Source organism: Symphalangus syndactylus, chromosome 4 (genome assembly GCF_028878055.3).
Source record: "Symphalangus syndactylus isolate Jambi chromosome 4, NHGRI_mSymSyn1-v2.1_pri, whole genome shotgun sequence".
In the NCBI taxonomy this organism is placed as follows: domain Eukaryota; kingdom Metazoa; phylum Chordata; class Mammalia; order Primates; family Hylobatidae; genus Symphalangus; species Symphalangus syndactylus.
In genome coordinates, this window is record NC_072426.2 from 95,796,438 (window position 1) to 95,823,886 (window position 27,449).

The window sequence follows — 27,449 nt, forward strand, 5'->3', positions numbered from 1 at the left end:
TGCTATTTGGGAAGTTTCCAAAAGATTCCTTGTGGTTGGTCAGGGGAGAGACCAATGCCTATAGGGGCTGGTCAGGAGATGAGGATGGCTAGGTGGTGAGGCCCTGCCAATGGAGAGCACAGTTAGGTGCCCAGTGCAAGGGGAGGGAGGCCCAGGGGCTGCTCCCTATCTGCTTCTGCTCGGACCCCTTCCATGGGTGTCTCCAGGGGGCAGTCCTCAGCCGGGCTCTGACTGAGGTTGGGGGAGATTTGAGGCCATGGAGAGGTAGGAACAAGTCCTCTGGGTATATCCATTTCTGGAGGTGGCACAGAGCCCAGGCCCCTCCACAGGCAGGTCATCTGTTTCCACCTCCTTGGGGTCCTCTTTCATAGAGTCTTGCCAAGCTTGTACTTTGCACCTGCACAGAGCTAAGACAGACAGAGATGCATGAGGACTGGCTGCTATCCGAAGGGGCTCACATCCTAGTTGTAGGGTACAGGGATAGCTCTAGAAAGCTCTGCGTGTGGGTAGATATGAGACATGTGGTAGTGCTGGAGCACAGGCCTGCAAGGCAGATGGGGGATGCTTCATGCAGAGGAGAGCCACCCCCCAGCCCCCATGTTGGCATTAGAACAGTGAGTGTGTGCAGAGGGTGGTCCTTAACCCCAGGCACACTGAGGGTGAAACAGGGCATTGGGAACCTGACACTTGTTGCCAGGTGACTGTGGGGGTGTCTCTTCCCTGCCTAGGTCCTCCATGTTCCCTCTGTCGTGCACTGGAGCTGGCCTAGGTGGTCTTACCCCTAGATTCCCAAGCGCTCCTGTGCATCTGGGGATGGGACAGGTGCCGGCAGGTATTTGGAGTGAGGTGACCAGGCCATCCGCTGCAGACCAGGAACCCCCTTCCCTGTGCCTCTTGAGGTGACCTTGTCCTCTGCTCCTTCCACCAGGACACTGTGTGACAACCTGAGGCGGGAGCGGGACCGTGCGGTGAGCGAGCTGGCCGAGGCCCTGCGCAGCCTGGATGACACCCGCAAGCAGAAGAATGATGTCAGCCGCGAGCTGAAGGAGCTCAAGTAGGCTCGGGCGGGCACCCGCTGGAGTGGGCATGCATCTGGGAGCCCGGGACCCCTCTCCCTTCCGGGCAAGGCAATGCTGAGTGCATTGGCCAGGGCCTCATCCTTCTATGTTGACCTGGCTGTTTGTCCCTTCACCTCACTCTGCCTTACTCTGTCAGTGTGTAGAATGGGTTCGAATGTCATCTCCATGTTGGGTTAATTAGAAATTCTTAGGCCAAAAATTCTTAGACACAGGGCAGGCACCATGTGCCAAGGCACTAGGAAGGGAGGGCCATGTTCCCAAGCAGTCCATTTGGGGCAGGCATACATGGTTATCCATTCATTCATTCCCTTACTCACTCACTCACTCACTGAGATTTTTCAAGTACCTGCTCTGTATGGGCCAGCCTCCATTAGAGGCACTGGAGAAATGGCACTGACAAGCATACCAAGTCCCTTTCCTCATGGGCTCACAGTGCACAGGAAGAGACACAGACCAAGGTCAGGTCCATCTAAGAGACAAGTACGTAAATGAGTAAAATGACGACAGATTGTGATTTAGAGTTTTAAAGGCAATTGCAACCCCCATCCAGCAGTTCTGCCTGTGTTATTTGGACTCCCATTTGGAAGACTGTTTGGGGTGTCAGACATCCTCCCCTCAGTTACAGCAGCCTCCCAAGGTGTCATTTAAACACTCAGTGGCCTTTAGTAGTGCATTGAAATACAAAGATCAGGGTTTAAGCATAGAAACTGGCAGAGCCCAATAGGCCGTGGTCTAAAACCCAAATCTAGTTGGAAAGCAGTGGCTCTCCGTCCATTGTGTGACATTTCCCTAGCTGTTAGTGTGGTGAGGGGGCAGTGAGAAGCTCGTGTGTGAGTACAAGTGTGCAAGCCTTGCACACTCAAGTGATGCAAGCCTTGCACACTCAAGTGATGCACTTCAGAAGGGAGTGACAACAGCTTCTCTTCTTTCCCATTCAGTAAAACTCCTAATGAGACAAAGCGCTCTATTTATTCTATAAAAACCCAGACTCTCTGGAGCTTGGGTGCTCTCAGGAATATTTTAGGAGTTAAGAGGCAAGGCAAGACTCTTCACAGGAGCCATCTTGGGTCTAGCAATGTGATGGAATCAAGGGGTTATCTTCGAAGGGAAAGCCTAGAACCTCTGAGCTGTGAACATGGGACATGTTGCCTCTTGTTTGGGCCAGAGTTGCCTGAAGCTTGTGCATTCAGCTTGTGTGTTCATTCAGCATGTTTGCATTTGTGCCTCCTGTCTGCTAAGTTCTCTAACTGGCAGGATGCTGGTGAGGGGGTCTGTGTTGCTGCCTGGGAAGCCTCAGGCACTCCCTGGTAATGCCAGATGAGACAGGTAAAGTGAGCATTGAATGCTGAGCTCAGCTGCACTGGCCTGGGGAGGGGCTGGGGCAGCATTGGAAGGCATTGGAGCTCTGCCCTGGAGGCTGAGTGGCATTCTAGAGCTGGCTAGTGAGAGCACAGCCTAGGCAAAGGTGCGGCCCTGAAGCCTGTTTGCTGGAGCAGGAAACACAAGTAGGTCAGGAGCCCAGTGGGCAGCGTTCATGAGCTGGCAAGGCAGCCTGGGCCCAGATTTCAGGAAGGGTGTCACAGGCAAGTTACCTGAGGATATAACGAGGCTTCTGAGTCTGTCTTTCACATCTTCATTACTAGGTCTTTCTCAGAGCTAACATTTATAATTTTGATGAAGTCAAATCTATCAAATTTTTTTTTTTGAGATGCCCAGGCTGGAGTGCAGTGGTATAGTCTTTGCTCACTGCAACCTCTGCTTCCCGGATTTAAGTGATTCTTGTGCCTCAGCCTCCTGAGTAGCTGAGATTACAGGTGCATGTTACCACACCTGGCTAATTTTTGTATTTTTAGTAGAGATGGGGTTTCACCATGTTGGCCAGGCTGGTCTTGAACTCCTGACCTCAAGTGATCCGCCTACCTCTGCCTCCTGAAGTGCTGGGATTACAGGCGTGAGCCTCCGCGCCTGGCCACCAGTGAACATTTTTTAAAATTGTAACAATGGCATTAAAGGAAATGTTAAGAACTACATCTTCATCCTAACATAACTATTTAAGTGGTATTTCTGTTGCTGCTTCTGTCAGTTTGCATTTTAATTTGTGATATAGTTGGCATTAACTTTTATCCGAGGTTAAGCGGTTTAGGTTGAGATTCATTTCTTTGGCTATGGATGTGCAGGCGCTCCAGCATCATTAGTTGGAGGCTGTCCTTCCTCTGTTAACTTATGCACCTTTGGTGACTTGGGGCATTCCTAGGTTCCTTATTCTGTTCTACAGACCTGTGTGTCTGTCTCCCTGACAGCAGCACACAGTCTTGATTGCTGTAGCTGTATACTAAGTCTTAAATTGGGTAGAGAGTTTCCTCCCACTTTAGTCATTTTCAAAATAGTTTTAGTGATTCTGATGCCTTTTTGTATACATTTTAGAATAGCCGTCTATATCTAGAAAAATCTTGTTGGCATTTTGATTTTATTTTTTAAATTAAATTTTATTCTTTTTTGAGATGGAGTTTCACTCTGTCGCCAGGCTGGAGTGCAGTGGTGTGACCTCCACTCCCTGCAGCCTCTGTCTCCCTGATTCAAGTAATTCTCCTGCCTCCCGAGTAGCTGAGGTTACAGGCACATGCCACCACGCCCGGCTAATTTTTGTATTTTTAGTAGTGACGAGGTTTCACCATGTCGGTCAGGCTGGTCTCAAACTCCTGACTTCAGGTGATCTGCCTGTCTCGGCCTCCCAAAGTGCTGGGATTACAGGCATGAACCACCGTGCCCGGCTGGCATTTTGATTTTAATTGTGTTAAACCTCTAGATAAATTTGGGGAGAATTTGTCTTTTTTAAAAAACCACTGTGAAAACTCACAGACATCCCAGAAGCCTTGACCTGACTCTCTTGAGTTATTGGGAAACAAGGGGGAAAGGAGCCCATTTTAGCTCTTTCAAACGGCCTGCCTCGTGAGGTTCAGAGCCATTACGTGGTGGGATGTTTCACCTCCCAAGGGGCTGTCACCATGGCTCTCTCTGTTCACAGGGAACAGATGGAATCCCAGTTGGAAAAGGAGGCCCGGTTCCGGCAGCTGATGGCCCACAGCTCCCACGACTCGGCCATTGACACGGATTCCATGGAGTGGGAAACGGAAGTTGTAGAGTTTGAGAGGGAGACGGTAAGCTGCCTCTAATGGTTCTTCTCTCCTTCTCTGATGGATGAGGGAGGAGAGGGCGACCCTCTTGCAGTATTTCACCACTCCAAGTTTGGAGGTTCTCCTTTTCCTCCCAGGCGTGTGAAGGCATCCTTTCCCAGCAGCTGTCCAGGCTGGGTTGCATCCGGGGAAGGGCAGGGTCCTTGGAGTACGCTGACAGGGATGTCTGTCTGCAGTGGCTAGAAGGGGCAGGTTGCAGATACTCATAGGTATCCATCCTGGGGATGGAGTGTCTTATCAGATGAGGTGAAGGGACAGTCCCCCACATTGGAGTGAGCAGCTTGGGGGCTTAAGAGCCAAATGTCTCTGTCACTGCTTTGTGAAATGCGTTGCTGTTGCTGCTGTTTTTGCAGGAGGATATTGACTTGAAGGCACTGGGGTTTGATATGGCAGAAGGTGTGAATGAGCCTTGTTTCCCGGGGGACTGTGGCATATTTGTCACTAAAGTGGACAAAGGAAGCATTGCTGATGGCCGCTTAAGGTAAGAGCTGAGGCCCAGGCTCTGGAGGCAAGGTGGGGCCCTTCTCCCCCGTGCAGAGGACCCGAAGAGAGCCAGGTAGCACTTAGGTGAACGTTTCCTAGCCTTAGACTCACACACAGCCTGTCCAAGGCATGCAGTCTCAGCAGCTAATAATGCTCCAAAAAGAAACAGTGCTTCTCAGTTGCCTCTGAATCTGATTATTCTTTAGTTACCAGGTACTGTCTTTTGCTCCTTTGGGTGGGAAAGTGCTCAGGGGGTATGCGTGAGAGCCCAGGATGTACATGGCATGCTCATTCAGGGAAATAGTCATGATGATAAAATAGCTAACACTATTACAGTGCTGACAATTTGCTGAGTACTGGTTTAAGCACTTTATAGAAATTAATTGATTAATCTTTACAACCCTACAAGGTAGGTGTGATTATCGCCCCCATTTTACATATGAGGGCACTGAGGCCTGGAGGGGCTAGGTTATACAACTAGTAAGTGGTAGGGCCAGGATTTGAACCCAGGCTGTCTAACCTCAGCATCTGCAAATTTCACCACTGTGCGCTCCTGCAAGAGGAGATTTTCTGAGCGTGTATGTGAGGCACCCACTCCTTGGCAGTCAGCCCCCTGAGTGAGAGTGGTGGGCAGCTAGCCGCTGGTCCCACAGCCTGTGTGGGTGCTGAACTGGCTGTGCCCCTTCTCAGGGTCAACGACTGGCTGCTGAGAATCAATGATGTGGACCTCATCAACAAGGACAAGAAGCAGGCCATCAAGGCGCTCCTCAATGGGGAGGGGGCCATCAACATGGTCGTGCGGCGGAGGAAGTCTCTGGGTGGGAAGGTGGTCACGCCGCTGCACATCAACCTCAGTGGACAGAAAGGTATCGGGCCTGTGGACATGGCAGAGTGCCTCAGGTGGCTGGGGACCTTTTTTGTGGACAGAGGCCGGGGGTGCCCTTTAGAGCACCTCATTCACAGGGATGAGGGGCCAGTGCCATTTAAATGTAGCCCATGTACTTTCCTGGCAGGAGGTGGTCTGGGCCCTGAGTCTTGCTTTCTGAGTGTTTGATTCACCAGGGTAGATGTAACTGAGCCCCCGATTGGTGGGACTGGGGCAGGGTGCAGGGGTAGACAGGGCGCAGCCTGCTGACATCTTCTGTAAGAAGATGGTAACAAAGATGAGGTAGGGTGACCCAGGGCTGGGCAGCGAGGCCAGGGACTACCCAGTGACCTCCTGTGGCTTTCAGACAGTGGCATCAGTCTGGAGAATGGAGTGTATGCTGCTGCCGTGCTGCCCGGAAGCCCTGCCGCTAAAGAAGGGTCCCTTGCTGTGGGAGACAGGATCGTTGCAGTAAGTCTCAAGGCTGGAGCCAGGGTCATCTGCCGTGCATAGACAGATTACGTTTGGGAGGTTTGAGCAAGAAGTAATGAGCAAAGTTTTTATATTTTCCTTGTCCTGGGCATTGTACTATGTGAACATTTAAAAATAGGCTTCTTGATGGTATGTTTCTATTTACTGTAGAAAATTAGGAAATAAAAGGTCTAGGAGGGGAGTAAGAATCAATTGCATTGCTACCACCTGTAGATAACCTTTCTTCATCTCTCTCTGTCACTTAGGCTGGAGTGCAGTGATGCAGTCCCAGCTCACTGCAACCTCCAAAGGCCTAAGAGGGAAATAAGAACCACTTGCTTTGGTACCACCTGTAGAAAACCTTTATTAACTTTTTTTTTTGATATGGAGTCTTGCTCTGTCACCCAGGTTAGAATGCAGTGGCACAATCCCGGCTCACTGCAACCTCTGACTCTCGCGTTCAAGTGATTCTGCTGCCTCAGCCTCCTGAGTAGCTGGGATTACAGGGCGTGCGCCACCATGCCTGGCTAATTTTTGTACTTTTAGTAGAGATGGGGTTTCACCATGTTGGCCAGGCTGGTCTTGAACTCCTGACCTCAGGTGATCTGCCCGCCTTGGCTTCCCAAAGTTCTGGGATTACAGGCATGATCCATAGCACCTAGCTTTATTAACATTTTAAATGTAGTTCTCTACATTTAACATTCGCATGAATGTTTATCAAGGACAATTAAAAAAATTGACATCATTGTGTTGTGACTTTTAAACACCACCCCTTTTTTTTAACTAAATGTAATACTTATTTTTAAATTTTTTTGTTGTTTTAACTAATGTAATACTTATTTTTAAATTTTTTTTAACTAAATGTAATACTTATTTTTAAATTTTTTTGTTTTTTTAACTAAATGTAATACTTATTTTTAAATTTTTTTGTTTTTTTAACTAATGTAATACTTATTTTTAAATTTTTTTGTTACCAAAGCAAGTCCTGTTTGTTGTAAAATAGCCAAGCGATACAAAAATATGTAAAGTGAAAAGTGGCAGTCCCTTTCTTCCCCCTTTAATCCTGCTCCTAGAGATTGTCCCTGCCCCCATTTAGAAGATAAGCACCCAGCCCAAACCATATGTGCCCCTACAAATCTAAATATACCTAGATAGATTTCTTGGTTTTGTTTTGCTATTTATGTACCGTAATGGGATCTGCAATTTGCATCCTACCTTGGATATCTTTCCAAGTGTAGCCTGGCTAATGTTACCCACCTTATGGTATTCTGTTGTTTGATTATATATAGTTTAAATTATCCCCCTATTGATGGACGTAGAAGTTGTTTTCAGGGTCTGCAATTGCAAACAGTCCTGCATTGAACTTTACCTGTGTGCACAGACCCTCTGGAGACACGTAATGGTATCTCTGAGACTAAGCAACAAATGCCGTGAGATTGCTGAGTCATAGGACATGCAAATTTAATACTTCTGACCTTTTAAAATTGAAAATGCCAGTGGGGCACGGTGGCTCACTCCCGTAATCATGGCACTTTGGGAGGCCGAGGCAGGTGGATCACCTGAGATAGGGAGTTCGAGACCAGCCTGGGCAACATGGTGAAACCCTGTCTTTACTAAAAATACAAAAATTAGCCGGGCTTGATGATGGGTGCCTGTCATCCCAGCTACTCGGGAGGCTGAGGCAGGAGAATCACTTGAACCTAGGAGGCAAAGGTTGCAGTGAGCCAAGATCACGCCACTGCACTCTAGCCTGGGTGACAGAGCAAGATTCTTGTCTCTAATAAATAAAAAACAAAAACTGAAAATGCCATACACTTTTTCATGCATACATACAAAATTCCAATAGTACAAAAGGCAAATAGCGACAACAACTCTTCCTCTGGCTAGACCTCTTGTGTACTGCTTCCCACCCCGATGGCAATCACTGTTAACAATTTATTATATTATGTCCCAGACACTTTCGAAACATCTCACACATTTTTGGGGGGTTGAAATAACCCAGATGGGATTATAATATACTCAGTTGCTCATCTTGCTTTTTGTTTTTATTTTTATTATTATTTTTTAAGATGGAGTATCACTCTGTCACCCAGGCTGGAGTACAATGGTGTGATCTTGGCTCACTGTAGCCTCCGCCTCCCAGGTTCAAGTAACTATCCTGCCTCAGCCTCCCGAGTAGCTGGGATTACAGGCATGCGCCACCACACCCAGCTAATTTTTGTATTTTTAGCAGAGACGGGGTTTCGCCATTTTGGCCAGCCTGGTCTCGAGCTCCTGACGTCAGGTGATCTACCTGCCTTGGCCTCTCAACGTGCTGGGATTACAGATGTGAGCCACCACGCCCAGCCAGATTTTAGCAGCGTGTCCTGGAGGTCCCTCCATATTCATATCTTTTTGTTTTTATTTTTGTTTGAGATAGTCTCGCTCTATTGCCCAGGCTGGAGTGCAGTGGCATGATCTTGGCTCACTGCAACCTCTGCCTCCCAGGTCCAAGTGATTCTCCTGCCTCAGCCACCTGAGCAGCTGGGATTACAGACATGGGCCATCACGCCTGGCTAGTTTTTTTGTATTTTTAGTAGAGATGGGGGTTTCACCATGTTGCCCAGGCTGGTCTTAAACTCCTGACCTCAAATGATCTGCCCTCAGCCTCCCGAAGTGCTGGGATTACAGGTGTGAGCCATCATGCCCAGCCCACATTCACATCTTTAGATCTGCCCCAAGGCATATAACCGCGTGTCATTCCTTAGTGGCAGCAGCCTAAGTCGTTGACCATTCCCTCCCGAGGGATAGTCCGGGCATCTCTGCCTTTACTTACATCTGTGTCGTGCTGCAGGGCCACTGGCGTGCCACTTCATAGGGACCCAGGAGTGTGCCCTGGGGTACATTCCTGGGGGTGGGGTTTGCTGGGTCAGAAGGCATGAATGTTTAACATCCAGTGAGATCTTCTCCCTTTGCTCCAAAAAGATCATGGCTTTTTCAGTCCTCCCTGCAGTGTGTGGGGGAACTCATTGCCTCACATCTTTGCCAATGTTTTTCAGATTTTTTGGGGAGCCAGAGTGTAAAAGCTATATGGCCACTATGAAAATTTTTAAAATGTAGATTTGTTATAAGGAAAAAACCACAAATTAATTTACTACTTCAAGATAATCACTGCAGATATTTTAAAAAGAAAACTTGACTTTGGCCAGGCATGGTGGCTCACGCCTGTAATCCTAGCACTTTGGGAGGCCGAGGCGGGTGGATTGCCTGAGTTCAGGGGTTTGAGACCAGCCTGGGCAACACGGTGAAACCCTGTCTCTACTAAAATACAAAAAAATTAGCCGGGCATGGAGGCATACGTCTGTAATCCCAGCTACTCGGGAGGCTGAGATAGGAGAATTGCTTGAACCTGGGAGGCGGAGGTTGCAGCGAGCCAAGATCATGCCTCTGCACTTCAGCCTGAGGGGCAGAGCGAGACTCCATCTCAAAAAAAAAAAAAAGAAAACTTGACTTTGAAATGATTATAGATTCATAGGAAGCTGCAGAGATAGTACAGGGGAGTCCTATGTACTCTTCTCCCTGCTTCCCCTCATGGTTGCACCTTGCATGAGTATAATATCAAAGCTAGCATATTGACATTGGTACTGTGTGTGTGTGTGTGTGTGTGGTTGTGTGTGGTTAAACACATGTTGTTCTGTGTAGCCACCACCATAATGAAGATGCGTAGCTGTTCATCAGCACTGAGGTCTCCCTCCCACTGCCCATTTGTAGTAACTCCCCCTGCTCCCTCCCATCCCTGCCCCCGGCAGCTCCCTCCCATCCCTGCCCCCGGCAGCTGATTTTTTCTCCATCTCTGTGATGTCCTTTTGAGAATGTTACAGACATGGAATCATATAGTTTGTGACCTTTGGAGCTGGGCTGTTTCGATTCCGCACCATGCCTGCAAGATCCACCCAAAAGGCTGCGTGTGCTGACTGCTTGTTCCTTATCATTGCTGAGCAGTGTTCTGCAATGTGGGTGTATCACAGTTTAGTCATTCACTGGTTGCACATACACTTCTTAAGAAGGTCTGCACATAGCTGTGAGGGATGTGGGCAGAGATTCTGGGAGCAGGGTTGAGTGGTTCTTTGTGAACACTCACAGGGCCCCACTTCACATGGTACTTTCTCTACAAGGCCTTTCCTATCCATGGTCTTGTTTTTAGTCCCCCGCTCTCCTGAGCCACATGCATGCATTTATCTTCCATTTCCTCTGTGGAGGCAAGGAGCTGGGAAGTTCTGAGCCAAGGTCCCGCACCACATGGCAGGGCACAGCAGTGCCAAGATGTTCCCTCCGGGTCCTTGGTGTTCTGATCCCAGAAGGACATGCTCCTCCCCTAGCCTGCTGTGAAGGCTTTTGTGTTCCTCTACCTCAGAATCCCCTTAGCTGGACTCCTTGGGCCTCACCAGGAAGACCTCTATCCTTTGCCAACTCCTGACTTTGGCACCTTGCATTTAGTGACTGTCTAGCACAGGAGGTTAGGTAGGCGGAGACCCTGACTGGTAGGCCTGAGGCCGCTCTGCCTGTGGCCTGACATGCTCTCTGTCCTGCTCTAGATCAATGGCATTGCACTGGACAACAAGTCTCTGAATGAATGTGAATCTCTGCTGCGGAGCTGCCAGGACTCCCTGACCCTGTCCCTCCTGAAGGTAAGGGCTGGACCTGGCTCTGCTCTCACGGTCAGGAGTATGGGCAGAGCCCCGGCTCCACATAGCCATGCTACTCCTCAGTGTCACAGGATCCTTGAGAACAGAGTGGGGATTTACCGAGTGCAGGGGGGGCAGGAACCCTGACTGGACGCTGGTCTGAAATCAAAAAACAGCAGTCAAGGCCATGTTGGGCACAGTTGGGTACATTTGAATCTGGACCCGATAATTGGATGATCTTAGGGAATTGTTGCCAGTTTTCCTAGGTATGATGATGGCATTGGGGTTGTTATACAGGAGAATGGACTTATTTCGGGGAGGTACAAGCTAAAGTTGTTAGAAGTGATGTGTCATGGCCGGGCATGGTGGCTCATGCCTATAATCCCAACACTTTGGGAGGCCAAGGCAGTCGAATCACTTGAGCCCAGCAACACAGCAAGACCTTGCCTCTACAGAAAATACAAAAAGCCTGGGAGGTCGAGGTGGCAGTGAGCTGTGATCGTGCCACTGCACTCCAGTCGAGGTGACAAAGTGAGACCCTATCTCAAAAATGAAAGGAAGAGGCTGGGTGTGATGGCTCATGCCTGTAATCCCAGCACTTTGGGAGGTGGGTGGATCACCTGAGGTCGGGAGTTCGAGACCAGCCTGACCAACATGGAGAAACCCCGTCTCTACTAAAAATACAAAAATAGCCGGACGTGGTGGCGCATTCCTGTAATCCCAGCTACTCAGGAGCCTGAGGCAGGAGAATCGCTTGAACCCAGGAGGCAGAGGTTGTAGTGAGCTGAGATCACACCTTTGCACTCCAGCCTGGGCAACAGGAGCGAAACTCTGTCTCAAAAAAAAAAAGGAAGGGAGGGAAAAAAAGGAAGGGAAGTGACATGTCATGATTATTTGTAACTTGCTTTCCAATGTTCTGTAGTATCATTATAGATATAGGCAAAAAAGACAATTTAGTGAAATATTTTTGAATCTAGATGGTACATTTATGGACATTTATTATACTTTTCTACATATTTGAAAAGTTTAATGATAGGAAGTTAGAAAAAATAGGCCCAATTCAGAAAACATCTCTTAATGAAATGGCTGGGCCTATTTTTTCTAACTTTCTATTAAGAGATGTTTTCTAAATTAACTGTTTTCAAATTAATTGACTTTTTTGGAAGCGGTTTTGTGTTTTCAGAAAAGTTGGGCTGATACAGAATTCTTAGTACTGTCTCAACCACCCCACTACCACCATCCCCACTCCTGTCCCCAAGTTTCCCCAATTTTGGCATTTTGCGTTAGTGTAGTTAGTACATGCGTTACAATTAGTGAGCCAATGTGGATGCATTAGTATTAACTATAATGCATAGTTTACATTAAGGTTCAGTCTTGGTGGTGTATTTTCTGTGAGTTTTGATGCAGGTAATGACATGTACCACCATTGTAATATCATACAGAGTAGCTTCACTGCTCTAAAAATTCCCTATGCTCCCCATATTTATGCAAGCCCCTGGCAACAACTGATCCTTTTACTGCCTCCATGCTTTTGTGTTTTCTAGAATGCTATAGAGTTGGAATCACAGAGTGTATAGAATGGCTTCTTCATTTGCTAATATAATATACACTTAAGGTTCCTCCACGTTGTTTCAGTTCTTTTTAGTGCTAATTAATATTCCGTTGTGTGGGTGTACCACAAGAGATATATTTTTAACAATGAATTTTTACTTTTATGTTTAATATTTTAAAAAAAATTCAAGACATTATTCAGGTAATTTCCTTTTTTTTGAGACAGAGTCTCGCTGTGTCGCCCAGACTGGAGTGCAGTGGCGTGATCTTAGTTCACTGCAACCTCCACCTCCTGGGTTCAAGTGATTCTTCTGCCTCAGCCTCCCAAGTAGCTGGGACTACAGGTGCATGCCACCGTGCCTGGCTTATTTTTGTAATTTTTGTAGAGACGAGGTTTCACCATATTGGTCAGGCTGGTCTCGAACTCCTGACCTCGTGACCTGCCTGCCTCAGCCTACCAAAGCGCTGGGATTACAGGCATGAGCCACCGTGCCTGGCCCAAGTGATTTCAGAAAGTGTTCAAAGTTAAGAAAACTTTGACTCTTCTTTGAGTTCAAAGTGACCAGGGCCATGAGAAAACTTCTCCATTAGGGAGAAGCATATGTGTTTGTGTGTGTGTGCATCTCTGTCTGTCTCTTTTTTAAGGGGCAGGTGGCCCATTCCTGACCATTGCTTTACCTCTGGGGACGGTTTTCAGTGGCAGCTCCAAGTCCTGCCATCTCATTCTCTCTCTCACTCCTCTGCAATCCCTGCCTAGGTGTTCCCTCAGAGCTCCTCGTGGAGTGGCCAGAACATTTTTGAAAATATCAAAGACTCTGATAAGATGCTGAGTTTTCGAGCCCATGGCCCGGAGGTCCAGGCTCATAACAAACGGAACTTGATACAGCACAATAACTCCACGCAGACAGACATCTTCTACACGGACAGGCTGGAAGACAGGAAGGAGCCAGGCCCCCCAGGAGGCAGCAGCTCCTTTCTGCACAAGCCATTCCCTGGGGGACCCTTGCAGGTCTGCCCCCAGGCCTGTCCCAGTGCCTCTGAGCGTAGCCTGAGCTCCTTCCGCTCAGATGCCTCTGGGGACCGTGGCTTTGGGCTGGTGGACGTGCGTGGCCGGCGGCCACTGCTGCCCTTTGAGACTGAGGCGGGCCCCTGTGGGGTTGGGGAGGCCTCCTTGGACAAGGCAGACTCTGAAGGCTCCAACAGCGGCGGAACCTGGCCCAAGGCCATGCTCAGCTCCACGGCAGTGCCTGAGAAGCTCTCTGTTTATAAAAAGCCAAAGCAAAGAAAGTCCATCTTTGACCCTAACACTTTCAAACGTCCCCAGACACCCCCCAAAATAGACTACCTGCTTCCAGGTCCTGGGCCTGCTCACTCCCCTCAGCTCTCCAAGAGGGCGGGGCCTCTGACACCCCCAAAACCTCCCAGAAGGAGTGACTCCATTAAGTTCCAGCACAGGCTGGAGACTAGCTCTGAGTCAGAAGCCACTCTGGTGGGCAGCTCCCCATCCACTAGTCCCCCAAGCGCCCTGCCCCCCGACGTGGACCCCGGGGAGCCCATGCACGCATCACCCCCTCGCAAGGCCAGGGTCCGCATTGCTTCCAGCTACTACCCTGAAGGAGATGGGGACTCCTCCCACCTGCCGGCCAAGAAATCCTGTGATGAGGACCTCACCTCCCAGAAGGTGGACGAGCTGGGGCAGAAGCGTCGCCGGCCAAAATCTGCTCCCAGTTTTCGGCCTAAGCTTGCTCCAGTAGTGATTCCTGCTCAGTTCCTGGAGGTATAGCTGAGCCCCAGGGTGTGGGGAGGGGAGGCCTAGAGGGAGGCAGTTGGCCGAAGGAGGGCTGCTAAGTGGCCCTGCACCAGTGTCCCAGGCTCCTGTTTAGCCTGGTGCCTTTGCCTTTGCTGTTGGACTCAAGTGGGAAGTGGCCCAGCTAGGAGGTAGGTAAGTGGCGTGGAAGTGCATAGTAGTGGGAGTGTGACGCAGGAGGGGAACACCTTATTGGGCATAGCATTTGGTTTGCTTTTTTAATAAGAAGCTTTTGAACTTACACAATAAAACCTAGGGCATAGACTTGCCCTAGGCATAGACTTGAAGGGCTAGGGAGACGAGGTGGCACGTGTGAGGCTGAGTGGGCAGCAGGACGGCCTGACTGTGTGTGCTGTCATAGTTTCCAGAAGGGTGAGATTGCTGGGAACTGTGGAAAGCATCTCAGGCAGCAGTCCACACTGCTCACTGGGGACAAAGAGCTTCGCACAGCCCTGCACATTGGGCAGAGTTGTACGTGCCTGATGCATGTGTGCATTCTCACCTTTTACGTGATCTCTATGTGAAAGATTCATTCTCTGTGGTTTTCTTCTGAAGTAAAGCTGCTTCCTTGCAGATGTGTAAGGCAACATGAATGGGCAGCACTTCTCTCCAGCTGTCCGCTTCTGTGCCCCAGTGGGAGGAGCTGGTTCCTGGGGGGCAGAAACTGGCTTGCAGAGCTGGCCAAGCGTTCCACTGTTTTTTTTTTTTTCCCCCAGGACAGAGTCTCACTCTGTCACCCAGGCTGGAGTACAGTGGTGCAGTCTTGGCTCACTGTAACTTCTGCCCCCCGAGTTCAAGCGATTCTCCTGCCTCAGCCTCCCAAGTAGCTGGGATTACAGGCACCCACTACCATGCGCAGCTAATTTTTGTATTTTTAGTAGAGACGGGGTTTCGCCATGTTGGCCAGGGTGGTTTCGAACTCCTGATCTCAGGTGATCTGCCCGCCTCGGCCTCCCAGAGTGCTGGGATTATAGATGTGAGCCACTGTGCCTGGCCACGCTCCACTCTTTCTAGCAGACACTCTTGCCCTTGCATCTGCAGGAACAGAAGTGTGTCCCAGCCAGTGGAGAACTCTCCCCGGAGCTCCAGGAGTGGGCACCTTACTCGCCTGGGCATTCCAGCCGGCACAGCAACCCCCCGCTATACCCTAGCAGGCCATCTGTGGGTGAGTCAGCCAGCCAGGGGCTGGGGCTGAGGGTCGGTGTAAACTCGGGATGCCTAGTCTCCAGGGAGAGGGGAGGCAGCATTTCAGAGAGCTGCCATGTGTTTTCAGCCCTGAGGTCCAGAGAACTGAGAAGTGCTGCCCTGTCTGGGATGGTTTGTCTTATAGCCATGACATGTCTCAGCTTGTCAAAATGCTTTCTCCCCATAGCAACCTGGGAAATAGGAAGCATAAAAGAGACTTCCCCCCTTTTTACAAATGGAGACAGGCCAGGAGCCACAGCCACATTGTGAATTGGTGGTTAAAACTCATCTCCCAAGTCCTTTTCCCAAAAGACTGCAGCTGCGTCCTGGGATACAGGGAAAAGGCTTGTATAAGTCCTGGGCTGGCCGGGTCCTTTGGGCCGACTTTTCTCACCAAGCCCATTTCTAGGCACTGTTCCCCGGAGTTTGACCCCCAGCACCACCATGAGCTCCATCCTGCGGAACCCCATCTACACTGTGCGCAGCCACAGGGTCGGCCCCTGCAGCTCTCCACCTGCGGCCCGAGATGCTGGCTCCCAGGGTTTGCATCCCAGGTATGTGAAGGCACCCTACGCTTCTCTGTACCCCAGCTGCCCAAGCCTGCCTGGACATGGAACCACGGCGCATAAAGAGGCTCATTGGTGGAGAAGCTTCCTTGCCTGCCTGGGAGGGGACTGACTATAGCAGCAAAGGGAAAGGGAGCCTTAGGGCTACTTTCTGAATTCATCAGCACAAGGTTTCAAAAGGTACTGGAAGGACACGATAGTGATAGCAGCTGATGTTTGAGTGCTTATGCCCCAGCCACTGTGCTCAGACCTTTATGAATATCATTTCACTGAATCAACAGCACCCTCATGGGCTAAGTCCTATTACTGTCTCTGTCTTGAAGATGAGGAAACTGGTACTTCATAAGAGGGTGGGCTGGCTCCAGGCCACTCTTACTCATTCATTTGACAGATATTTTTTGAGCACCTACTACATGCCTTGGTCTATCCTAATTATAAGAGGACACAATGCTGAACTAAACAAATTAGCTTCTAGCTCATGTGGTGTGGTTTTTCAAATGTGGGAGGCAGACAGAAAAAAAATGAACGAAGTGATATCAGATGGTGCCGAGAGGCTATGAAGGCAGTCAAACAGGGTGACAGGCTGGGCTGTGACTTGGAAGAGGGTGGCAAGTTAGAGTGGGTGGTCAGGAAGGGCCCTGCGGCAGAGGGGATGCTGCTGTGACCAGAAGGATGAAAGAGGCCAGCTGCACAAGACCTGGGCTGGAGCCTCCAGGGAGAAGGGCCATCGGTGCCAAGGCCAGGGCACCCAGGCACAGTGGTGGGAGCTTGGGAAAGGAACAGCGAATCAAGAAGAGGTTTGAGGTCACAGGGCACAAACCCTGTGGGACCTGCAGCTGTGATAAAGAGTTTGGATTTTATTCTAAGGACAGTGGAGACCAATGGAGAGTTTAAGCAGGGAAGAGATGTCACCTCATTACATAGCCGGAAAAAGATGCTCTTGAGGCCTGGCCTCAGGGCAGCCTGATGTGGGCGATCCCTGCTCTGCCTCCAGTCTCTTAGGCACGCTGTCCCGAGTGAGGCACATAGGTCCCCTCCCCAAAGTCCTCTGTGCCCATCTTGTCTCTCCTTACCCACTTCCTGGGAGGACAGGTTCCCCCTCCCCAGGACCACCCAGGTTGCAAAGCCTCTGTTTTTTATCACTTCCTCCTAGTGAGCCTAATCCTGACCCTATGGCTGGAGTGGGTATGATACTGGCCGCCCCATGTGTGTGGCCTTTTCTACTGCTTGAAGGCCCTTGGTGGATGCCACCTCCAGGAGTGGCTGAGGGCAGCCTGCTATCCTCGGCTGATAATCAGTGGCTCCTGGGCCTCCCTTCTGCCCGCTTGGGAAGCCTTGGCTGGTCTGTGTGTTTCTCCCCAGTGGCCACATCTGTTCCTGGTTCTCCTCCCGAACTCCTCACCTCTTGTTTTTACGCAGTGTCCAGCACCAGGGACGCCTGAGCCTGGACCTGAGCCACAGGACCTGCAGCGACTACTCCGAGATGAGAGCCACCCATGGGTCCAACTCACTGCCCTCCAGCGCCCGCCTCGGTAACTGCACCACTCGGACTTTGTGCTGCAGAGGGTGCCAAGCTTTTCATCTCTGCCTGCATCCTAATGTCCAGATCTGCGGGTGGGCTCCCCACACAAGCTCCTGTCACCTCCTGGGACTGAGCTCATTTCTCTACTGAGAAGGGCTGCTTCCTTCATGGGCCAGCCATGCCCATGCTGCTGTCAGAGCCATTGCTTTCGCCTTCCGCTTTCTGCGGGGGCCTTATGGTCATTCAGGTGACCCCTCAGCTAGGAGCCTTGCTCTGTGTCCCTGAGGTTGTTGGCCTCATTCTGGAATGTTTTGGATGGCTCTTCATACATTTTTTTATGGAAAGTGAACCCCAGAGGAGAGTCGGACAGAGGTAGCTCATGGAGATCTTGGGGAACTCTGGCGCTGGGGAGAAAAGATAGAGCAGCCGCCATGTCTCTTAGGCTGCTGTTCATGGCTGCAAGTGAGACTTGTGCGCTCCTGTTCTGGAGCAGTCTGGGCCTGCACAGTTTATTGAGATAAATGCTAAACGTCTGCTTTTCTTGAGTGTTCCACATCAAGGCTCCCTCGGGAATAAACAGCAGGGCGCAGCTTTGCATTTATCATCCTGACTGGTAGCCTGGTGGATAGGGAGGACAGGGTGGTGTTTAACCATGAGGCCTGAAGTTTTGTTCCCTTATGGAACAATAGGTTCTTCGACTAACTTGCAGTTCAAGGCGGAACGCATTAAAATCCCATCAACACCAAGATATCCGCGGAATGTCGTGGGCTCCGACAGAGGTAAGGACTTCTTGACACTCCCATCTCTCCTGCTTTTCCTGCGGTCTGACTCCTCATGGTGGAGTCTTCTGGGCTTAGCTGAGAACTTCATAGTCATCTCAGTCAGTCAGTAAAAATTCACTGAGCCCAGCAGTAGGCCTGGTGATGCGGGGGGTAGGGGGCAACGCAGAGCCTAGCATCTGAGCTCCAGACTATGTGATGCAGTGGGGATAGAGCTGTGTGTCTGGATCGCATCTGCCTCTTGGTCTTGGCTGTTGGGGAAGTGAGATGGGAGTTCACACCGGCATTACCCACTCCTCTCTGCAGGTTCAGTGTCACATTCTGAATGCAGCACTCCTCCACAGTCACCCCTGAACATCGACACCCTGTCCTCTTGTAGCCAGTCCCAGACCTCAGCCTCCACATTGCCCAGAATCGCTGTCAACCCCGCGTCCCTCGGGGAGCGGAGAAAGGACAGGTGAGCGTGGCCGGTCATCAGTGGCGTGGGTAAACCAGTGGACAGTGTGCATCCCGGCAGCGGGCCTGGGCTCTGCAGGGAAGGGGCTTAGTAGAAGCAGCAGGAGTAGTTTGGTTGTCCCAGCATTTGCTGGTGTCACCAGTAAGTGCCATGGGGCACTGGATGCAGGGAGGTGGGGCGTGTGTGGATGGCGAGGCAGGGAGCCAAGTGTGCTCACAGTAGATGATGCTGGAAACAACCTGACGGTGATTGTGCCATCATGGCACCATTTACACTTTCCTGGGCCCTTGTTCAAGCACTTTACATGTGGCTAAGTCACGAGATCCTTACAGGGACCCTGCCAGTGTCATTATTGTTATCCCCGTTTCACAGTTTAGGAAACTGGATCCAGACGTTGGAGTGACAGACCTGTGGCCAGTGGTTAGCGGCTGGCACCGGGACTCATTCTTACCCTTTGCTTTTTCCCTCTCATTTGAAGCTTTCTGTTGTGAAATAAAATATACACAGGAAGAAAGCATAAATGTGCAGCCTAGCTTTTTACTGGTACTGGTTCATTTTAGAATGCAGGTCCATCTTAGGTTTCAGGTTGACCGTAGGCTTGCTGTCTGTCCAGAGGCACCTCCTCCATGGAATCCATCACCCCTGCACACTGTGCACACATATCCCTCTTTGTTGTTCCCCTAGATGGAACTTACTAGATTGTGTTTATATTTAACAGCTACTGTCTAGATTGTAGATCTTAAAGAGCTCTGATAAACTTACCTTTATTTAATCACCAAAAGAAAAACAGATACTCTCTTTCATTTGAATCCAGAAAGCTGAGGCCTCTGTAGCTGTGAGCCTCAGCAGGGGTGGGCCCTATGTTAAGAAAATATATTTTTTTTTGAGATAGAGTGTTGCTCTTTTCGCCCAGGCTGGAGTACAGTGGTGCAATCTTGGCTCACTGCAATCTCTACTTCCCAAGTTCAAGGCGATTCTTGTGCCTCAGCCTCCTGAGTAGCTGAGATTACAGGCGCCCACCACCACCCCTGGCTAGTATTTGTATTTTTAGTAGAGATGGGGTTTCACCATGTTGGTCAAGCTGGTCTTGAACTCCTGACCTCAGGTGATCTGTGCGCCTCGGCCTCCCACAGTGTTGGGATTACAGACGTGAGCCACTGCGCCCAGCCAGAGAAAATCTTATATTTGACTTGAAAATCTGAACTTAAAAGGCAACAAACCAGAGAACCTGAGGGGTAACGGAAGGACACCAAAACACAGAGGCCTGGCCCCAATAGGGGAATCGGGTATAACTCAGAGGAAATGCTGATGGAGCTCTTACCATGTGGCACGCGAGGGAGCATGCTGGCCTGTTTTACTCAGCCCCGGCCCTGGCCACGGAGAGGACGGGACCTTCCCCAAGTGAAGTGGGTTTTTCAGTCGTGGAAAGGGCCTTGCCACCCACTGCCAAGCATTCCCTTAGCTCCCCACAGGGCACGGAGAGCCAGGACCTGCTCCAGGAAGGAGAAAAATGTGAGTGACTCCTGCCCTCATGGTGGTTAGGATCCGATTGGAGATGAAATTTGACATGTGTGACCTGACTGAGCAACAGCTTTCTTTTTAAAAATAGCCCCGTTTCCCAGATTCTGAAGTATAGTATTTTATACTTATTATGGAAAATCGGGGACATAGAAAAGTAGAAAGAAGGCTGAGTGCTGTGGTTCACGCCTGTAATCCCAGCACTTTGGGAGGCCGAGGCAGGTGGATCACTGGAGGTCAGGAGTTCGAGACCAGCCTGGCCAACATGGCGAAACCCCATCTCTACTAAAAATACAAAAATTAGCCAGGCATGGTGGCGGGCACCTGTAGTCCCTGCTACTCAGGAGGCTGAGGCAGGAGAATTGCTTGAACCGGGGAGGCAGAGGTTGCAGTGAGCTGAGATTGTGCCAGTGCACTCCAGCCTGGGTGACAGAGCGAGACTCCGTCTCAAAAAATAAAAAACAGAAAAGTAGAAAGAGGAAAAAAGTCGCAGATAATTTCTTCAACAAGAGATTCAATTGCCATTACCCTTTGGAAATATATATATACATTACATGCTTCATTATTTATGTACATAATCACATCTCCCTTAATGTTATGTTTTTAGCTATTTGTAATAGTTTATAACCTCTTTTGAGAAGCAGCTATTGTTTAGAGAAAACTTCTATGCATATTACAAACAATTCAAATCATTCAGAAGACTATAAAGTAAAAATTATCTCTGGCTGAGCACGGTAGCTTATGCCTGTAATCCCAGCACTTTGGGTGGCTGAGACGGGCGTATCACCTGAGGTCAGGAGTTGGAGACCAGCCTGGCCAACATGGTGAAACCCTGTCTCTACTAAAAATACAAAAATTAGCTGGGCATGGTGGCGCACACCTGTAATCCCAGCTACTTGAGAGGCTGAGGCAGGAGAATCGTTGGAACCCGGGAGGTGGAGGTTGCAGTGAGCTGAGATCATGCCACTGCACTCCAGCCTGGGTGACAGAGCAAGAATCTGCCTCCAAAAAAAAAAAGAAAGAAAAAAAAAGATTAGCTTGGATCCCCTCACCTGGAGACACCATTGTTAACACTTGGTAATGTCCTGCATAAGAAGCCTCCTTGTGCAAAACCTAGGCAATACCATTCAGGACATAGGCGTGGGCAAGGACTTCATGTCTAAAACACCAAAAGCAATGGCAACAAAAGCCAAAATCGACAAATGGGATCTCATTAAACTAAAGAGCTTCTGCACAGCAAAAGAAACTATCATCAGAGTGAACACGCAACCTACACAATGGGAGAAAATTTTTGCAACCTACTCATCTGACAAAGGGCTAATATCCAGAATCTACAATGAACTCAAACAAATTTACAAGAAAAAAACAAACAACCCCATCAAAAAGTGGGCAGAGGACATGAACAGACACTTCTCAAAAGAAGACATTTATGCAGCCAAAAAACACATGAAGAAATGCTCCTCATCACTGGCCATCAGAGAAATGCAAATCAAAACCACAGTGAGATACCATCTCACACCAGTTAGAATGGCCATCATTAAAAAATCAGGAAACAACAGGTGCTGGAGAGGATATGGAGAAATAGGAACACTTTTACACTGTTGGTGGGACTGTAAACTAGTTCAACCATTGTGGAAGTCAGTGTGGCGATTCCTCAGGGATCTAGAACTAGAAATACCATTTGACCCAGCCATCCCATTACTGGGTATATACCCAAAGGACTATAAATCATGCTGCTATAAAGACACATGCACACGTATGTTTATTGCGGCACTATTCACAATAGCAAAGAGTTGGAACCAACCCAAATGTCCAACAACGATAGACTGGATTAAGAAAATGTGGCACATATACACCATGGAATACTATGCAGCCATAAAAAATGATGAGTTCGTGTCCTTTGTAGAGACATGGATGAAACTGGAAAACATCGTTCTCAGTAAACTATCGCAAGGACAAAAAACCAAACACCGCATGTTCTCACTCATAGGTGGGAATTGAACAATGAGAACTCATGGACACAGGAAGGGGAACATCACGCTCCGGGGACTGTTGTGGGGTGGGGGGAGGGGGGAGGGACAGCATTAGGAGATACACCTAATGCTAAATGACGAGTTAATGGGTGCAGGAAATCAACATGGCACATGGATACATATGTAACAAACCTGCACATTGTGCACATGTACCCTAAAACCCTAAAGTATAATAAAAAAAAATAAAAATAAAAAAATAAATGAATCAATCAATAAAATAAACTCAGGGAGTGCTCACTGAAAAAAAAAAAAAAAAAAAAAAAAAAAAAAAAAAAAAAGAAGCCTCCTTGTGCATAAATCCACGCATACTTTTGTTTGCAGATGCAGATAAATATAAGTGAAATGATGCCGATTCGGCCTCCCCACCCTGTGGTGTGTCCCTTACGTCTTTGCATGTCACTGGAACCTGGGAACCTGGTTCAGATCATCATTCTGTTGGGTGGCTATTGCTGTGACTTAGTTGCTTGCTCCTTTATTGTGATACACGTGTTGTACGGAGGTGGACCTCTTTCTGCTCTGGGCCTCTGTTTCATCATCTAAGGCTGGGGCAGGAGGGTGATGTGGGGGTGGCTGTGTGCTGAGGGCTCTGCAGTTCTCAACAGCACGGGGCTGTAATCTGTGTTGAATCGGAAGGGACCGTGGGTGTAGGCTGGGGTGGATCTGTCTGAGCTGGAGGGTCAAGGGAGGACTTCCAGAGTGGGCAAGTTTGGGAAGTGGGGACACTTTGGAGGGTGGGAGACAGCAGGGACAACTCAAGAAGAATTTTAGTCTCCCCTTCCCAAGAGGGTTGGGCCATAGGGCCACAGGCTGAGACTGCCAAGTGGGAAGCTGCTCTGCCTCCAGGTGGCCGGGGTGGGGTGGTTTAGGTACCTCCCCGCTAGAATCTATCCCGACCATGTGCTGTAGAGGGGACCTGGACTGGCCCCCTCAGCCTTTGGTTATATGGTTTTATCCTGTGAGGAAAATCTCAGGTGTCCATACCTTGGAGGAACGAAGTCCTGGGTGGCGTGAAGTCCCAACGGGAGGCTCCGCATCACTCGACTGTCTTTTCTGTTATGTTCCGGGTGTCTCTGATTGTCTTTCTCCTCTGAGCATCCCTTATCTTCTTTCTAACCTTTGTCACCTTCCAGATGTCTCTGCCACCACAGATCTCTTCTGAGGCTGCCCGTGGCCACCAGGCCCAGGTCTTCCACCATGCGGTTGGCCTGCCCAGAGGCTCCCTGCCGAGCCCCTGCCCCGGCGCCCTTGGGTGCACTGGACAGCCCCAGGGCAGCAAGTGCATGGCTGCAGCCTTGCTCCCAGCCTTCTCCCTTTACAAAGGCTTGGGTCTGCAGCAGCTTAATTTCTGTGACCAGTTTGCATCACTCTGTGTAGCCAGTAAACATAAAACTGGATTATTTTCTGTTGCCCCCCTTAGGATGGAATGTCATCCCAGGAGCCATCTCTTCCTCGGAGGGCATCTCGAGACCCCCCGGAGTTTGTAATTGCATATTGTGGGGCAGCTGCTCTCCTGTAATGAAAATCCGCGTGTATCAGTGTTTATAGTTCACACGGGCCGTTCTCTGTGTCTTTGGCCTGGGTTGTTGCGTGTCTGGGTGTGCTGTGCTCGTGTTGCGTGAGGCTGTGGGAATGTGATCCTTTGTCACGCGGGTGGGCCCACCGTGTCCCCATGTAGCTGTGTCACAATGGGAGCATCCAGGCTCGGGGCCCTTTCTGCACTGTCTGATCATATGCCTGATCAGAGAGCTCAGGCTCTCCCCAACCCTTTTGTTTGACCCTGAGTCCCCGAAACTTTTGACTTTTCCATAGGCCTTATGTGGAGGAGCCACGCCACGTGAAGGTGCAGAAGGGCTCAGAGCCGCTGGGCATCTCCATCGTGAGTGGAGAGAAGGGCGGCATCTACGTTTCCAAGGTGACCGTGGGGAGCATCGCTCACCAGGCCGGCCTCGAGTACGGGGATCAGTTACTGGAGGTGAGAGGGAGCTGCCCTCCTGCATGGCGCCCATGGAAACCTGCACTTCTTCCCCCTCTCCTCCTCCTAGGGAACAGCAGTGCTCCCAAGTCCCCAGGGCCTCCTCCCTGTCCACAGCCCTGACCCCCTCACTGAGCCCATCCTGGTGTTTCCCCAGTTCAACGGCATAAACCTGCGGAGCGCCACGGAGCAGCAGGCGCGGCTCATCATTGGGCAGCAGTGTGATACCATCACCATCCTGGCCCAGTACAACCCCCATGTGCACCAGCTCAGCAGCCACTCCCGGTCCAGGTGAGCGCGGGCCTCCCCGGGCCGTCTGGGCTGGGGGTGGAGAGGTGGGTGCGGCAGCACTTCGCTCATTGCAGGGAGACCCAGGGTGCTAGCTGTAAGTTCTGGGGATCTTACTGCTGCTAAAGAGAGAGTTGACCAGCCCTGGATTTTGGAAAAGGGGCATATATAGAGAGGCCATCTCCTCCTGAAATGGGGTGTGGAAACAGATGGCTGTGGTCCCCCTGACCAGCAGGGGCCCGTGGTAGCCAGGAGCTGTGGCCCCGGGGGTGGATTCTCGCTCAAAGTGTTTGGCTCCCTGTCCAGGAGCAGACGCTGTACACCTGTCTGTATCTGCCCCTGAGCTGTGGGTCGAAGGGCAGAAAAGAAGGGGAGGCACGCCCTGCAGTGCTGCGCCACAAGCTCAGCAGGAGAGATGGGATGCACAGGCATAGGAAAAGGGACAGGACGCTCACAGCTTCTGAGGCCAGATGCCTTTGGAGAGGGCCCCTGAGCTGAGGACAGGTGGAGGGGAGAGGACAGGTGGATATCATGGGTCCAGGCTTCTAATGTGTCTGCTCTGCTTAGGGCACAGGGTGCAGGGCTGTGTGACCCGGTCCCCATTTATAGCTCAGACCTAGTTGCCACAGGAGCAGGGGTGGCTCTTGGTGACTTCGTACTGCTCCTTATCCCTCCTGTCCTCCGTCTCCAGCTCACACCTGGACCCTGCCGGTACCCACTCCACTCTCCAGGGCAGTGGCACCACCACCCCGGAGCATCCCTGTGTCATCGACCCACTGATGGAGCAGGATGAGGGGCCTAGCACCCCCCCAGCCAAGCAGAGCAGCTCCAGGTCAGCAGATGTTGCTGTGAGCCTTCCCTGTGTCCACTTCGGCTGGGTGGGGCTGAGCACATTCTCCAAGTGGCATGGGCACTGAGCAGCTGGCCTCATGTGCTGCAAGCCACACACCAGGTCTTCAGGAGTTGGGCCGGGAGCACGGCATTCCTTTTTTCCCTCCCTGCTCTCTCTTTTCCTTTCTCTTTTTCTCCTGTTTTCTATTGACTTGTTCTTTCCCGTGCATCTTCTCTTTCTCTTCTCCTTTTCTTATTCACTTGCTTTCTGAGTCTGTCTTCGGACACATTCCCACAGTCATCACCCAGCCAAGCCCTGGGCTCTGGCCACCCACGACAGTGCTTCCCCTAATGAGGTGGCAGACCAGTGCTGGGCATGTGCAGCACAGTCAGGGTGCCAGGAGGGCACTGCTGGCCGCCGCAGAGCAGGCAGGAAGATCACTGGCAGGGGAGGTGGCAGGGGAGGTGGCAGCTGGATTAAAGTGTTCAGGACAGGCAAGAGCCAAGGGTGGGCATAAAGAGAAGTCCAGGCCGAGGGAGCAGCAGAACTCAGGAGGAGGAAGGAACTCTATGGGAGCTGCACAGCATCCAGCCTGGCCTGGGGCTGCAGGGAGGGCCATCCAGGCCAGGGTGTGACATGATCACTCTGCCGTCCTGGAGGAGCTGTGTCTCCAGAACTGAGAGGCCTTCACCAAGCCCTGGGCAGCATCTCACAGAATGAGGCCAGCTCTGCATTCTCTATACCAGAGTCTGTCACATTGGAACTTACCTGCTGCCAGGTTTTCCTCCCGTGCTGGCATCTCCCCTGAAGCCCCCTTTATCTGTTTCCATCGCTGTCCCATCTCACTCCCTCCATGTGTTCAGCAGCTTACTTTCAGCTTTCCTCCCTTGATTGTAAGTGCCTTGATGGCAAGGGGCCCCTCTTCACGAGTTAGCAGTTGCTGGTCTATAGAAGCTGCTTCGTAGACATTTGCTGAATGCATTTCTGTGCTCTGGACAATGAGGCCAACTTTACCTTTCCTTAGGAGGTACTAAGTTAGGAAAATGAGTGTGATCCACATGGGAGGGAGGCCATCCTGATCTCTAAGGCATGAGATTGATAGCTGGGCCTGGGAGCAGGGGCACTGATTTACGGTTTTGACTGCCACCCCAACTGGCTTTGGACCTGGGGTCTTGCCTTCATCTCCAGTGCACCTTAGCATCCTGCCCTGAATGCCGAGCCAGTAGAACTAGAGGCCACCTCTCAGCTCCCTGTGGTTCTGAGACCCCAAGAAGCAGGCAGAAAGCAGTTAGGGCATTGGCCACTGCTTTGTCTTTTTGTGCCTCCTCCTTGTGCACAGTTGAGGAACTTTGTTTTTTTTCCTGAAAGGATTGTGGGAGATGCCAACAAGAAGACCCTGGAGCCACGCGTTGTCTTCATCAAAAAGTCCCAGCTGGAGCTTGGGGTGCACTTATGTGGTGGGAACCTGCATGGGGTGTTTGTGGCCGAGGTGGAGGATGACAGTCCTGCCAAGGGTCCTGACGGCCTCGTGCCAGGGGACCTCATCCTGGAGGTGAGTTCTGAGCTGCTGAGCAGGCCAGGCCTCCATCTACCTGCACAGTGGGCTTGCTGCCATCTCAAGTGGCACCAAAGACGGAGGAGTACAGCCTCTCATCTGGTGAGCCAATGAGGGCTGACTTTTGTTGTTGTTGAGGCAGAGTCTTGCTCTGTCACCCAGGCTGGAGTGCACTGGAACAATCTCAGCTCGCTGCAACCTTCATTTCCTAGGTTCAAGCGATTCTCCTGCCTCAGCCTCCTGAGTAGCTGAGATTATAGGCGTGCGCCAACACGCCCAGCTAATTTTTTTTTGTATTTTTAGTAGAGATGGGGTTTCATCACGTTGGCCAGGCTGGTCTCAAACTCCTGACCTCAGGTGATCCACCCGCCTTGGCCTCCCAAAGTACAGGGATTACAGACGTGAGCTACTGTGTCTGGCCAGGGTTGATTTTTAATCCCTGTAAACCCAGAATCCTGCCAAGCCCCTCTGAGGAGGTCCCTGTGAAGCCAGGCAGGCCATAGAGGGAACCCGAGGGCAGAGCCTTGGCTCAGGCCCTGGGCACCAGGAGGTGCTCGCCCTCAGGTGGTGTAGCTGCAGGACTCTGTTCTGATGACAGAGGATGGTCTTTCTCTGTGGTCTCCTGCCT

The 27,449-nt window shown here is 50.6% G+C and overlaps 1 protein-coding gene across 5 annotated transcripts in view; it reads left to right on the top strand.

The window, feature by feature from the left end:
- DLG5 (discs large MAGUK scaffold protein 5) overlaps nucleotides 1–27,449 on the top strand; it is a 137,457-nt gene that overhangs the window by 90,859 nt on the left and 19,149 nt on the right. For 4 of the 5 annotated variants that reach the window (XM_055275587.2, XM_055275588.2, XM_055275590.2 and 1 more), the window contains exons 9-24: nucleotides 929–1,054; nucleotides 4,105–4,237; nucleotides 4,627–4,754; nucleotides 5,447–5,622; nucleotides 5,989–6,092; nucleotides 10,667–10,759; nucleotides 13,065–14,084; nucleotides 15,156–15,279; nucleotides 15,709–15,853; nucleotides 17,285–17,397; nucleotides 18,077–18,166; nucleotides 18,473–18,623; nucleotides 23,984–24,146; nucleotides 24,304–24,437; nucleotides 25,126–25,266; nucleotides 26,635–26,818. In XM_055275587.2, coding sequence (XP_055131562.1) covers nucleotides 929–1,054; nucleotides 4,105–4,237; nucleotides 4,627–4,754; nucleotides 5,447–5,622; nucleotides 5,989–6,092; nucleotides 10,667–10,759; nucleotides 13,065–14,084; nucleotides 15,156–15,279; nucleotides 15,709–15,853; nucleotides 17,285–17,397; nucleotides 18,077–18,166; nucleotides 18,473–18,623; nucleotides 23,984–24,146; nucleotides 24,304–24,437; nucleotides 25,126–25,266; nucleotides 26,635–26,818 — 3,025 coding nt within the window. The remainder of the gene's footprint in view (nucleotides 1–928; nucleotides 1,055–4,104; nucleotides 4,238–4,626; nucleotides 4,755–5,446; nucleotides 5,623–5,988; nucleotides 6,093–10,666; nucleotides 10,760–13,064; nucleotides 14,085–15,155; nucleotides 15,280–15,708; nucleotides 15,854–17,284; nucleotides 17,398–18,076; nucleotides 18,167–18,472; nucleotides 18,624–23,983; nucleotides 24,147–24,303; nucleotides 24,438–25,125; nucleotides 25,267–26,634; nucleotides 26,819–27,449) is intronic. The other variant, XM_055275592.2, reaches the window with a different exon arrangement.